At 40.6% G+C, this 11,951-nt stretch overlaps 1 protein-coding gene across 1 annotated transcript in view; it reads right to left on the bottom strand.

The window, feature by feature from the left end:
* Nucleotides 1-952: 952 nt before the first annotated feature.
* Nucleotides 953-11,951, bottom strand: part of PARD6G (par-6 family cell polarity regulator gamma) — a 55,926-nt gene continuing 44,927 nt past the window's right edge. The window contains exon 3 of the mRNA XM_026841411.1: nt 953-3,470. Within this exon, the coding sequence (XP_026697212.1) occupies nt 2,611-3,470 (860 nt within the window). The 3' untranslated portion in view covers nt 953-2,610. The remainder of the gene's footprint in view (nt 3,471-11,951) is intronic.

Below are 11,951 nucleotides of genomic sequence, written 5' to 3' on the forward strand. Positions count from 1 at the left end.
TTTTTTTTTTTTTTTTTTTTTCCCCTTCTAGTTGATGCAAATGAGCACAAAATTGTTGCAAGCCTTTTAAGTTATCTGACAAAGTGATGGCATGATACCTCAATACTTCGCTACTCTCTGCTTGCAATTTGTCTTGGGCACAGTACTTGCGCACCACTGTGTGAAATGCAACTTCGGTTTTCTACCGCTCGGGTTGAATTAATTGGGGAGTTTAGACGTTTTGTTAGCACGGTTGCTTTGGGCGGTCACGCTGAGCAGCCTCCAGGTAAAGGTGCACAGCATGGCACGCAGCTAAAGGCAGCGTGGGCTTTTTCTGGGGAGCCAGAACTACTGCAAGTCTTCAAAGCCATGAGGTTTGAAGGAAGCCATGGTATGAGGAGCACAGCAAACTACACTGATACCCGTGGGAACCAAGTAACAGTACTATTTAGTAAAAGCAGTACTAGGAAAAAAAACAGTATGTAAAGAAACTTGGTATCACCACCACCAACAGAGGAATCTGTGCTTGTAGAGAAAAGCAGTCCTAGAATGGCTACATATTTGAAGAGTCATCAGAACCAAGTTATCTTGTTTCCACAGGGAAGGGAGTTAACTTCCACAGAAGGATGTGCTTGAGTGTAGTGGAAAGGATATAGCATAGAAGTAAGACAGTGCACATTTTATTGCAGACAGGTCACATTTTCATCACTTAAATAAGGTAAAATGCATAACTTCAGCCAGACAAATCCACTTGTTCATAAAAGTAGTCTTATTTAAGGTGTCACAAAATCCTCCTGATAAGATGGTCTGACTGAAGCACATCCAGCTATTTTTTTTTTTTCACTGCACCAATAATCAGATTTTAAAAAAGAAAAGGAAAACCTTTGGTAAAGTACAAACACAGTTTTAAGACAAAGAGGACCAATGTTCTATTCTTACTGTGCTGGAAAAAAATTAAGTACAGCTCTATAACTGCTGTGATACCTAGAAGAGGTTTAATTAGAGTAAGTGAAAGAATTTTAAAATAAACTTTTAAAGCAAATCTAAAAGAAATAAGCAAAATTCAATGTCCCGAACATATTTAACAATAAGCAGAAGACTGGTTGTTCCACAGGTATTCTAAATTAGCGACAATGAATTAGTCCGCACATCCTTTGTCCAGCCATTACAGATTCCAAAATGGAATGTAATTTTTTCAAACCAAGACTTCTGAATTTTCATATCCATACAGTTTTTAAGAAATGTCTATTCCACCATATAAAAAAGCTTTAATGTACTACAAAGTTAAAAACAAAAAGAAAATGACACAAGCTAAAAGTAGAAAAATACATTGTAAAACATTTATATTTTGTTCCTTACACTGATTGTGATATAACAAAATATTTTAGATTAGACCACTTTCATAAATTTATGGCATTTTCAGAAGCAGACTCAACAGTCACTAGTTACCCACTAGTCAGCATCCAGTAAAGATGTCTGACTATCGTAAACATCCTGTGTATTTTAAGTTTCTAGAAATCCTGTGTAGACATTAAGCTTTATCATTAGAAGAGTCCAAAAATAGCAGAACTATTCTAAGTTAGGTTTGACAGGCAGTCAGCATCCCTCCTCTGTATAGCAATCAGCTGATCTTTTGTAAGGAAAGACCTTGTGGATTTAGGTTGCCCCAAAGGTACATCAGTGATTTCTGTCAGCTCTGAGTTGAAAGGGACAGTCCTAGCACACTCTTCCACTTCTGCTGCCTTCCCTCTGGTATCCCTAAAATTCACATGAACTGTGATACTGAAAAAACAGAGATGATGGGAAAAAGAGGTATTATCTAATAAATACTGAAAAAAGAATAAATTTACACATAATGGTGCTGAACCTAGTTTTAAGCCCTTATTGTCATGTTTTTCTCTCCCTGCGCTGCAGGCAGGCCTGCCTCTGACCAGCAGGTGGTGATGAGCTCACAGCAATAATGGCAACATCCTCCAACATTGCCTCCTTACGCTCTTAAAAATATATATATATATATATCTCTATCTATAGTGTCATTTGGAAAATGTATTTGCAGCATCTCCCTAATGTTGTTACCACCAGAGTAGGAAACCGCTACTTTTACAGAGCTTATCTGGATTAGACATAAGGTTGCAAATGCAGTGTAAACAAGTTAGTGGAAGGTCTGTGTGTAACCGTAGAAGATCGGATGGCTATTAAGAAGCACTCTCTTTAAACTGGTATTAGAAGAAAACCAGATTTCACTTCAAATAGACATGTCTGTTACTATTAAAATCTAATTCATATACATGCATGTATAAATACATCCACCCATGCATTCAAACCCAAGTATGCAGCACTGCCTTCAGTAGCCTGTAAGACTGCTTAGATTTATACCAACTAAACCAATTTGGTGTTCTCACTTTAGGGCTGAGACATAAACCAGGTTTTACACTCTGGCTTTCTCCTGGCAAATTTTGTAGTGCATGACAGTTTTTATGTCTAACTCCAGATGCCATGTTTCCTAGAAAGCAACAATTCTCTGCACCTGTGAGGTCTATTAGAATATCATCTCTCTGTGCATAACATGTTGCAAGAGTCAATTGTCCCAGTTGGCACTTTAGACTGGAAGGAGAGTTACGGGAATTGCTACTAAAGTGTAATGACTGTTCCATCCTCCTCGATTCCTCCTCTGGGGATAACCAGACTGTGTCGGGGATCAGTTTTTAAGGAACTGAGTAATTTGTGGATGTTGCCATTGCTTTCTCGGCCAGAGTTGTTGTTGAGCACCAGGTCCCTTTGAAGTCTGTGGCTAAGGCTGCTGCCATTGATTCGAGAGAGGCTACTGGAAGTCAGGCTGTGCAGTTTAGGAATGTGCTGTGGCTCCAGACCGCCCTCAATGACAATGTCAGCCTCTTCGTCACTCTCCATTTCATCGGGGTGGAAGTTCTGCAGCATGTGGGATGTAGGCAAGCTATGGTGACTCGCAGTGCTGTCTGTAGACTGGCCAGAGCTACCAGACATCCTACTGCTTCGAATAATATTGTTCCTCTGGTTTGCTGGCTTGACCGTGATAATAAGATTATGGCTGTTGGCAATCATCATGTCTGTGACTTGGTCGAGAGTCTTTCCTGCTACTTCAATGCCATTAACTTCCAGGACTTCATCATTCACAGCCAGCAAGCCTGTGCTCTCTGCTAAGCCTCCAGGAACCATACGAGAGATGAAGATACCGGGTACTTTTTCTAGTCCATGAGGAGTAACCCTTACACTGGTGCCATCGCGAATATAAAATCCTAAGGGTTTCTCACACCCATGTCGGTACAGCCTCACTCTCCTGTGTGTTTCAGGAAGAATGTCCACATCGATTATGGAAGACACTGGTCTAAAATCATGAGGCATGCTAATGTTAATGTGAGGACGTCGGCGGAGGTTGTCATTGCGGAGTGTCACCAGAGCCTTCTTCTTCCTCGATAGTGTGTTGGTCCCAAAATTACTGTAGTCCACTTCATCTGAAAGAGAAACAGCACCAATGTATCAATCAGAGAATAATTCAATCTACAGGGCATTTTCCTCTTAAATCTGGTTCAGTAAAGCCATACCCCTAATGCGGAAAAAAATCAAATTAATTCTTCCACTTACTCTAACTTTTGTTTCATTTTATGTCTGTTAGCACATCGTTCAGAATGAGTTGTTTTCAATGACTACCCATATTTCTTCCACATTTTGAGGGAAAAAGACTTCTGATTCTCAACTCCTGTTGTCAGCTGTGCAGAATGCAATTACTTACAGCTGCAGGCCTGATGTGAGACTGTATTTTCAGAGTTGCATTGTAATTTTACACATACATCTCAAGTGGGCAAGGAGTGTATACACATTCCTAACCCAAAAGTCTGAATCAGGGAGTATTTTAATATCCAATAAGCCTTAACTGATAGCAGATCTTAGATATGAACGTGAAAGCAGGATGTGAGAGAGTAGTTGGATATGTGTGTTTTAGCCTAGCCTTTTTCAGTAAGGGTTTTAGGTTAATATGTCTCGGTACAGCACTTTTCTCTTTGGAATATTCACTATATTTCAGCTGAATCTGAGAGCAATAAAGTGCTAAAAGTGCCAAGTACCAAAAATGTTCTGTGTAAGAAAGCAGCCTGGTAGAAAGAAAATGCTCTGCTGCCTAGTCCATATGCTACAGATCACAGAACAGAGACAGACTGACACACACACTCCTGCCCTTGAGAGGAAGATCCCCAGGAAAACAACCTTTCCAGAGTCTACTCTTTAAGGCATTATTTAAATAATTCAGTCTCTGTAGCAATATCTAAAGGGCACGTGCAAAGTGATCAACTTTAAATCAGCCAAGTAATGTGACAAGCTATTCCATATAAGATCATCATGTTGTTCTTTGCATAAGGAATACTTAGTCATGAAGATGTTAGCATACAAAATGCACCACTGCATTTCTTAATAAAAATACTGTACATATTTTACACATGAAGCATGCACTAGCTGGAAAATTATTGCACCCAGAGTTTAAGCATGCTAACACTTTTCAGATAAACTAACAGACTTTCAGTTTATTCTGCTGTTGAAGATGAGCAGTAAAACACAAAAGCACAATTATAGAACTACTGCTAAGAAAATTCTCACCAACAAATTAACCTTGCATAGTAATGTTTGAGAAAGGAATACTTCTACCTGATAAAGGTTTTAAAAAAAATGTAATTATAAGCTTGTTTTTACTAACACATTTTTGTTTCTTGCAAGGTCTCATTTTCAAGTCAGCTTTCAAGGCCCATTATTGACAGACTTAATTAAGTGACATTAAGGTACACAACTCAAAGGACACTAAAAAAAAAAAAGTGCTAAGCAGCAACCTGATCTAATTGAGCCTGCTTGGAGTAGGGTGTTGGATTATCTGGCCTCCAGAGGTTGCTTCTAGCCTGAATTATTTTGTGATCCTACACAGTTCTTTGGGCTGGGAAAAACAAATCATTTAAACACTTCAGAAAGACTATTTCTGCATTCTCCTATAACTTATTTAGATGGGCTATACTAACACTGAGGACATCACAAGGCATCTAGAAGGTTATAATGAAGAAAACGCTCCTGTGAAATAAAGAATCATAGAATGGATTGGGTTGGAAGGTACCTTAAAGACCATCTAGTTCCAACCCTCCTGCCATGGGCAGGGACACCTTCCACTAGACCAGGTTGCTCAAAGTCCCATCCAACCTGGCCTTGAACACTGCCAGGGAGGGGGCAGCCACAACGTCTCTGGGCAACCTGTTCCAGTGCCTCACAGGAGGTAATTTCTTCCTTATATCTAATCAAATTCCACCCTCTTTCAATTTAAAACTGTTACCCCTCATCCTATCACTACACTCCCTGATAAGAGTCCCTCCCCACCTTCCCTGTAGGCCCCTTTAAGTACTGGAAGACTGCTATAAGGTGTCCCCAGAGCCTTCTCTTTTTTAAGCTGAACAACCCCAACTCTCTCAGCTTGTCCTCATAAAGAAAGGTGCTCCAGCCCCCTGATCATCTTCATGGCCTCCTCAGGACCCGCTCAAGCAGGTCAGTGTCTTGCTTATGCTGGGGGCCCCAGAGCTGGACACAGCACTGCAGGTGGAGTCTCCTGAGAGTGGAATAGAGGGGGAGAATCACCTCCCTCAACCTGCTGGCCACACTTCTCTTGATGCAGCCCAGGATACAATTGGCTTTCTGGGCTGCAAGTGCACATTACTGGCTCATAGTCAGTTTTCCATCCACTAATAGCCCCAAGTCTTCTCCGCAGGGCTGCTCTCCATCCATTCATCACCCAGCCTGTATTTGTGCTTGGGATTGCCCCAACCCATGCGCAGGACCTTGCACTTGGCCTTGTTGCACTTCATGAGGTACACGGGCCCACCTCTCAAGCCTGTACAGGACCCTCTGGATGCCATCCCTTTCCTCTAGCGTGTCAACCGTACCACACAGCTTGGTGTCACTGGCAAACTGGCTGAGTGTGTTAAGGGTGCACTCAATTCCCCAGTTGCCAGCAAAGATGTAAAACAGCACTGGTCCCAATACCAACCCCTGAGGAATGCCACTTGTCAGCACTCTCCATGTGGACATCAAGCTGTTGACTGCTCGGACAAGTTTAACTTCACACTTGTCTTCTCTCTCCTTCCAGTCCATTCAGAGCTTGTACCAATTGCACAGGCCCTACTGTGTTAGTTAGGCTGGTGAGGCACAGGACTGAAAGCACTTACAATCACCCAAACACAAAAAGCTCCTAACTGGTTTCTGAAAGCATATTCACAGCCAAGACAGTGACTGTGTGTAGATGGCTCCTTCTCAAATCCACCTGATAAGGAGAGTCAGTGCAGTGTCTGCTCTTCTGAATGCACAAGCTACCTGCAGTAGCCTAAGCCAGGTATTACTCCTTTTCTTTCATCAGCAGGATCACCATCTACATTCACCTAGACTTCAGGTTTTGATGGATGATTTTGAAGGCTGGCAACCAATATTTTTTCCTTGGAAAGTATGGGTCGACAGGAGATGTCTTTCATCACCACAGTCTTAAACACTACACCCTGCTCACCCTCACAATTCACTAATATATTTCTGTGACAGTCCTATGAAAACAACTTGCAGATTCAGATTTAGAAGTGAAATTCTTCCTCACTTCAAAACAGCTGTAGTGCTGTACCTTAAAGCCCAAGACAACCTTTAGCCCAAAATGTCAGTTTAAGATGGCAATTAAAGTTACATGTGGGTTTATGCATTTAAGACTGTCTCTTGAAATACTGTCACACCAAACTCAAAACAGAAGCTGTATCCCTTAAAAGACTCAGAAAATTATGTTGGCAAGTGAGGCTTATTGTATTGCAGGTAAAATAAAATACGTGTCTAGTTATTCATCGATTCCCTGAAAGCACCCAGTTAACTGTCCTTTCCCTCTCTATGTTAGTATATTAATGCTGAATTCCTTAAGGCAGACTTGCAAAAGCTTTAGCAAATAATGCACCTGGGAAGATTTGTTGACAACACTGCTTTCTCTCCCTTAAATTAACAACCATCCAGAGAGTTAAATCTCACAACATGCAAGTTTGTGATGACCAAGTAGTAACATCACAGGAGAAGTACAACAGTCCTCCTGACACACATACGTCATTTCTGAAGCAGCTTCCCTTGGCTGAACCACCACTGGGGCAATGGCACAAAAGAAGTGGTTATTTTGTTCCTGTGACCTCCTCACCTGTGCTCAGCCCACTAATCTGTCTCCCCAGATGATTGCCAGCATTCCTAACCTCTGAGCAGCTTCAGAACAACCACCTCCTTTAAAAACAAAAGGCCCAGCTTACCACAAAAATGCTATCTTTTTTCCTCCAAACATGAACCAGGCAGAAGCAGGGATTACAAGTGATATAGGCAACTTTCAGTGTCAGACCACTGCCCATTCCTGAATTTAGCATTTCAGGGGTGGAGCATGTTAAAAAATGAAGCCCATGTCCTGCTGATTATTGGAACGTTTGTTTTTTAAAAAAAGTGTTAGGCATTATTTTCCCACTCTGATCCTCAACAGCATTACATATGAAAAAGATGAAGTCCCAATTTTAACAGGTAAAAACTGTTAAAACCTAGTATAGGTTGGAGAAATGAGAGTTAATTTGGAGAGCTTTTAAGAAAAAATACCAAATAACTATCTTCTAGAAAAAGCCCCAGGATAGAATACATGCTCCTTGACAATAGAGGGATTGCTACATTACTTGTATTCAAGATGACCAGCTCACTAGCAGTTACACTCACTTGGGACATCACCTTAAAATAAAAAAAAAAAACTAAAATAATAAAAAAACCCAAATCTGGAACAAAACAGCTACCCCCTGATGCTATTTAGAGCCACTATTGCTGCAAGAACAAATGGAAGTATCTCTACTGAAATTTAACATCAGCTGTTGCTGTGGCCACAGAAAGTCATCAATCCCTAGCACAATGAAAAAAATTTCCTTCCTCCTGAAGGAATTGGGAGAAGTCAGCCAACATCATTCACTTATATCAACTATAGAGTGGTCTACACAGTGGTATATTACCTATTTCCAGTAATAAACTAACTGTTCAGGTGGCATGTGTCAGACTGAAAACTATCACTGCATAATTTACAATGACACACTTTTAATGAAGGTCAGCAACTTCTTGTTACGTTTTGAGTTTCTCACCATGTAGGATTTCAAGCAGGAATGCCACTTCAGCTAATGAAACAGAACTGTGCCTGATGCCAGGTCTCAGCAAAGACCAGTATCACCATATGGAACCAGAGCGCACTCATTTTTCATGTTTCATTTGTTGCAATATCAAATTCTCCTTTTGCAGAGCAAAAAGTCTACAGAAATCTGCATGCATACTGGTAGAAGTGCCATCAAGTGACATATCTGAACTGTGCTTAAAGCCTCATATTTTACAGGGTGTCATGTTTTCCTAGGTCTTGAATGAGGCCAGAGTGAAATGTTACATGCAGGTGACAGAGGAAGAATTAGTCTCTTAGTTGCTGAACATGACCCCATTTCTTAGAATGGGGCAGATTACATGGAGCATTTTCACATGCAAGATGTAATGCCTTCAGATGAAGATGTACTATGAACTGGACAGATAATCCTGGATAACCACTAAACTTTGAAAGACCTGGACCTGAATTTTACTTGTGCCCATAATTTGCTTCCTAGTGAAAATACTGTGCCTGTAAAAAGAAGTGAAGAACATTTACTACCATTGGAGAAGGACTCCTCAGCTTTCCAGTTTTCTGCTACTTGAAACCACAACCAAAGCTACACAAAAAATACCTCAAACCCTTCTGTAGGCACTGAATATTATTGCAACTCTTCCTCAAAAGCTTCAGTTCTTGGTATGTTTTCAGAAACATTTTGTTATCTGGCAGTGAATTACAGAAAACCTTAAGTATTTTGGCTGAATCCTTTTTGTTTTTTTTTTTTTTTTTTTTTATAGTTGCCACCACCTTTTTACCCATGAGGACTTCTCTGTTAGAGAAGATATATGCTACAGATCTCTTCACTCAAGAGAGATACCTGTGCTCACTTTACACTGGTGGTTTTGTTGGATTTTTATTTTATTTATTTAAAAACTGTGAAACTACCTCCGCTTGTCCAGCAACAGTAAAACCCATTAAAGGAGACTTTCACTTCCAAGCATGGTTATTTTACTCAGAATATTTTAAAAATATTTTTTTAAAGCAACTTTTTTTTAAGACATATCTGGAAAGTTACAGATAGTAATATCTTTGAAGTACTCTAACAACTCTGAGTCAGCCTGTGACTTTACAGAATATATTATACCTTCCTGGTGGGCATCATGAATCCTATCATTAAATATGCTTAGCTGTTATGTATGTAGGACTTAAAGGGCTACTTATAAGGGGGAAAAATTGCTTAGAGCATCTGTTTGTAGCCAAAAGAGTATTATATTTCTTTAATTTACATGAAACAAGAAATTATAGACCTTCTGAAAAAAACACCAGGAGCACCACTCCCACTGCTTGGACAGCTGCTTTTCATAGGAACTGCCTGCCAGATGAAATACCAAAGCTTAGCCAGATAAGATTGTATAAACAAGCTGAATTCCACAGAGAAGCAGACTGCCAGGCTCCTATAGGAACAGTTCATTTCAGACTCTACGTTTTCAGTGTACATGCACTCATGGCTTATTATTTCCTCTGGGAACTGTGGAACATTAGTTGACAGCTCTGGAAAGTACTTCAAAGACAAAATTACTTCCACTAGGGAGAGCAGCACTTCAGGCAGCTTGGGAAGGAGGCCAATGAGTCATTAATAGTGAAGGGTAACCCCTCCATCCAACAGATCTCTATTACTGAGCATTCAAATTAGCAGCAGTCATAAAACAGTTTTAAGGGAACATGTCATGTTTAACCCTTCTACCTTTCTGTGTCCCAGCTACAAAACACTCTATGTCTGACACAAGTTACATTCAGTGCCTATTGTCTCAGAAAGATCAAAACCAGAAGCATTTGTGAAAGCAATCAGACAACAAATAGGCTGGCAGTCTCTCATTTGTGACCTGTAAGGCTAACCGCATGCAAAGGGATTTAAGAGGAAACAGATATGAAGTAAACTATGGCTTGGGGGGAGGTCCAGTGCCAGTATCACTCATCAAGGAGTATTTAATGGGGGGAAAAAATAAGGTTATCTGAATGCTAACGTTGCATTATGTGTGTTACAGGAATATTAAAAAAAAACCAGCTATCGATGCTGCCAGCAACCTCTGGGTGAAACAATCTGAAAAACACAAACTAGGTGAAGTAGTTGTACTGCTACTCCATCAAAGGTGAAGTAATGCATCCCCACACCTGACCAAGACACACACACACACACACACACACACGCACTCACTCTCCCCCTTCATATCACTGTATCACAAGGAACTAGACACAATCTCATCAAAGTTTAAAAGACTACCTAAATGTTATAGTTTATCTATGGCATTCAACAGGGCTTCTGAAGCACAAACATCAAAAAGGACAAATTCAAATTAAAGAGAACATGATCCTTGATTATCCTTAATCTCAATCATTTAGTGTCTAAAACAAAGTTTTCCAAACATTTGTTTGTAGACTGTAAACTCAATTACATATTTTTGAAAATAAATTTTATCAAATAACTGCACTGGAAAGAAAACTTGAGAACACCATCCTACTCTAGTCAAGCCCTACTAAATCTAGTACACTGCAGCTCTGCAAAAGTCAACCTTCCTTCTGTAGTGATTCAATGTTAAAAAGATAAATTTGCCTTTCTACTTAGGAAGTGTTTGTTAGTAGGCTAGAATTGAAATCTGAGGAACACAAATTATCCCTCTACTCCCAACACAGTTATAAGCTTAAAATAACCTACCAACTTTCAAGAAAGTGAACATTATTTTGTTCCTTGGTTTAGCGTGTTACAGCAAGCAAAACTGTAATATTAGGCTCAGGCTCTCTTTATGGTGTCAGACATGCAAAAGAAACATTTTTAGCCTGTTCGCTTTGAGGATGGAGACAACCCCTCAGAATTAGCCTGCGCTGCTGGTGTGGCCTCCTGCAATTCTCACTGCTTGTCATCAGAGGCCACTGTTCCCTTGCTGAACCTCTTCCCTTCTCAGCAGAGGCCCTTTATTTTTGACTCGCTGCACTGCTCCAAAAGAGCAGAAGCTGTTGCTCAAGCTGCAAGTTTGCCCCATGGAACAAGTGAGGCCTCTGGAGGAGAAGGGTGCTACCAAATGTAAGCAAACACCCAGGCCTGTACCCCTCCTGAGCTATCCTTGCCCTCAAATATCCAAATCCAGCTCCCCAGAGTAGCCCAAAAGCCAGCTATAGAACTCCAAATTTTACAAGTGAAGTTGTGGATGGTGTTTACTAGGACTGTCAGGGTCTTTTTCCTCTACATTTCATATGTGACTTCTCTCCTACTCTAAAATATGACAGAAACAGCACTTCTCCCCTTGTTTCCTTCCACAAACCACATTATACCAAGGTTACGTTATCACAGCATTAGAAAACTGTGGGTTTTGAGCTTTGACTTCGTTGTTCTTTTGGTTTGGGGTTTTTTTGTTTGTTTTTGGTTTTTGAATATTAGCTAATATTTCCTTTTCCTGCAGGGAGTCAGTGGGAAGTCATATTTCTGTTGCACATCTTAACCATCAGTCATTATTATGTTCATCCCAAGGTCACAGGTGCTGCTATGGAGGCTTTGCTGGTGAGATCCCTTCCCAGGCCAGTCAGTGCTGGGTGGACACCCAACAGCAGCATTGGGTCAGTCATGCACGCAGAGACTAATAGCATCACCTGTAAGCAGCTCTCCTGCTGGCCAGAGCCTGACAAATGAAGCCTATCACCATGCACTCAACTCCCAGCAGCCATCAAAAAATGTATTCACTCAGCTGATAGTATCAAAATGAGAGGGCTATCAATACTATTCAAAGATGCGTGCTTTTTTTTGCAGGGGGGGGGG

This window comes from Athene cunicularia, assembly GCF_003259725.1.
Source record: "Athene cunicularia isolate RWA chromosome 2 unlocalized genomic scaffold, athCun1 chr2_part1, whole genome shotgun sequence".
Lineage (NCBI taxonomy): Eukaryota > Metazoa > Chordata > Aves > Strigiformes > Strigidae > Athene > Athene cunicularia.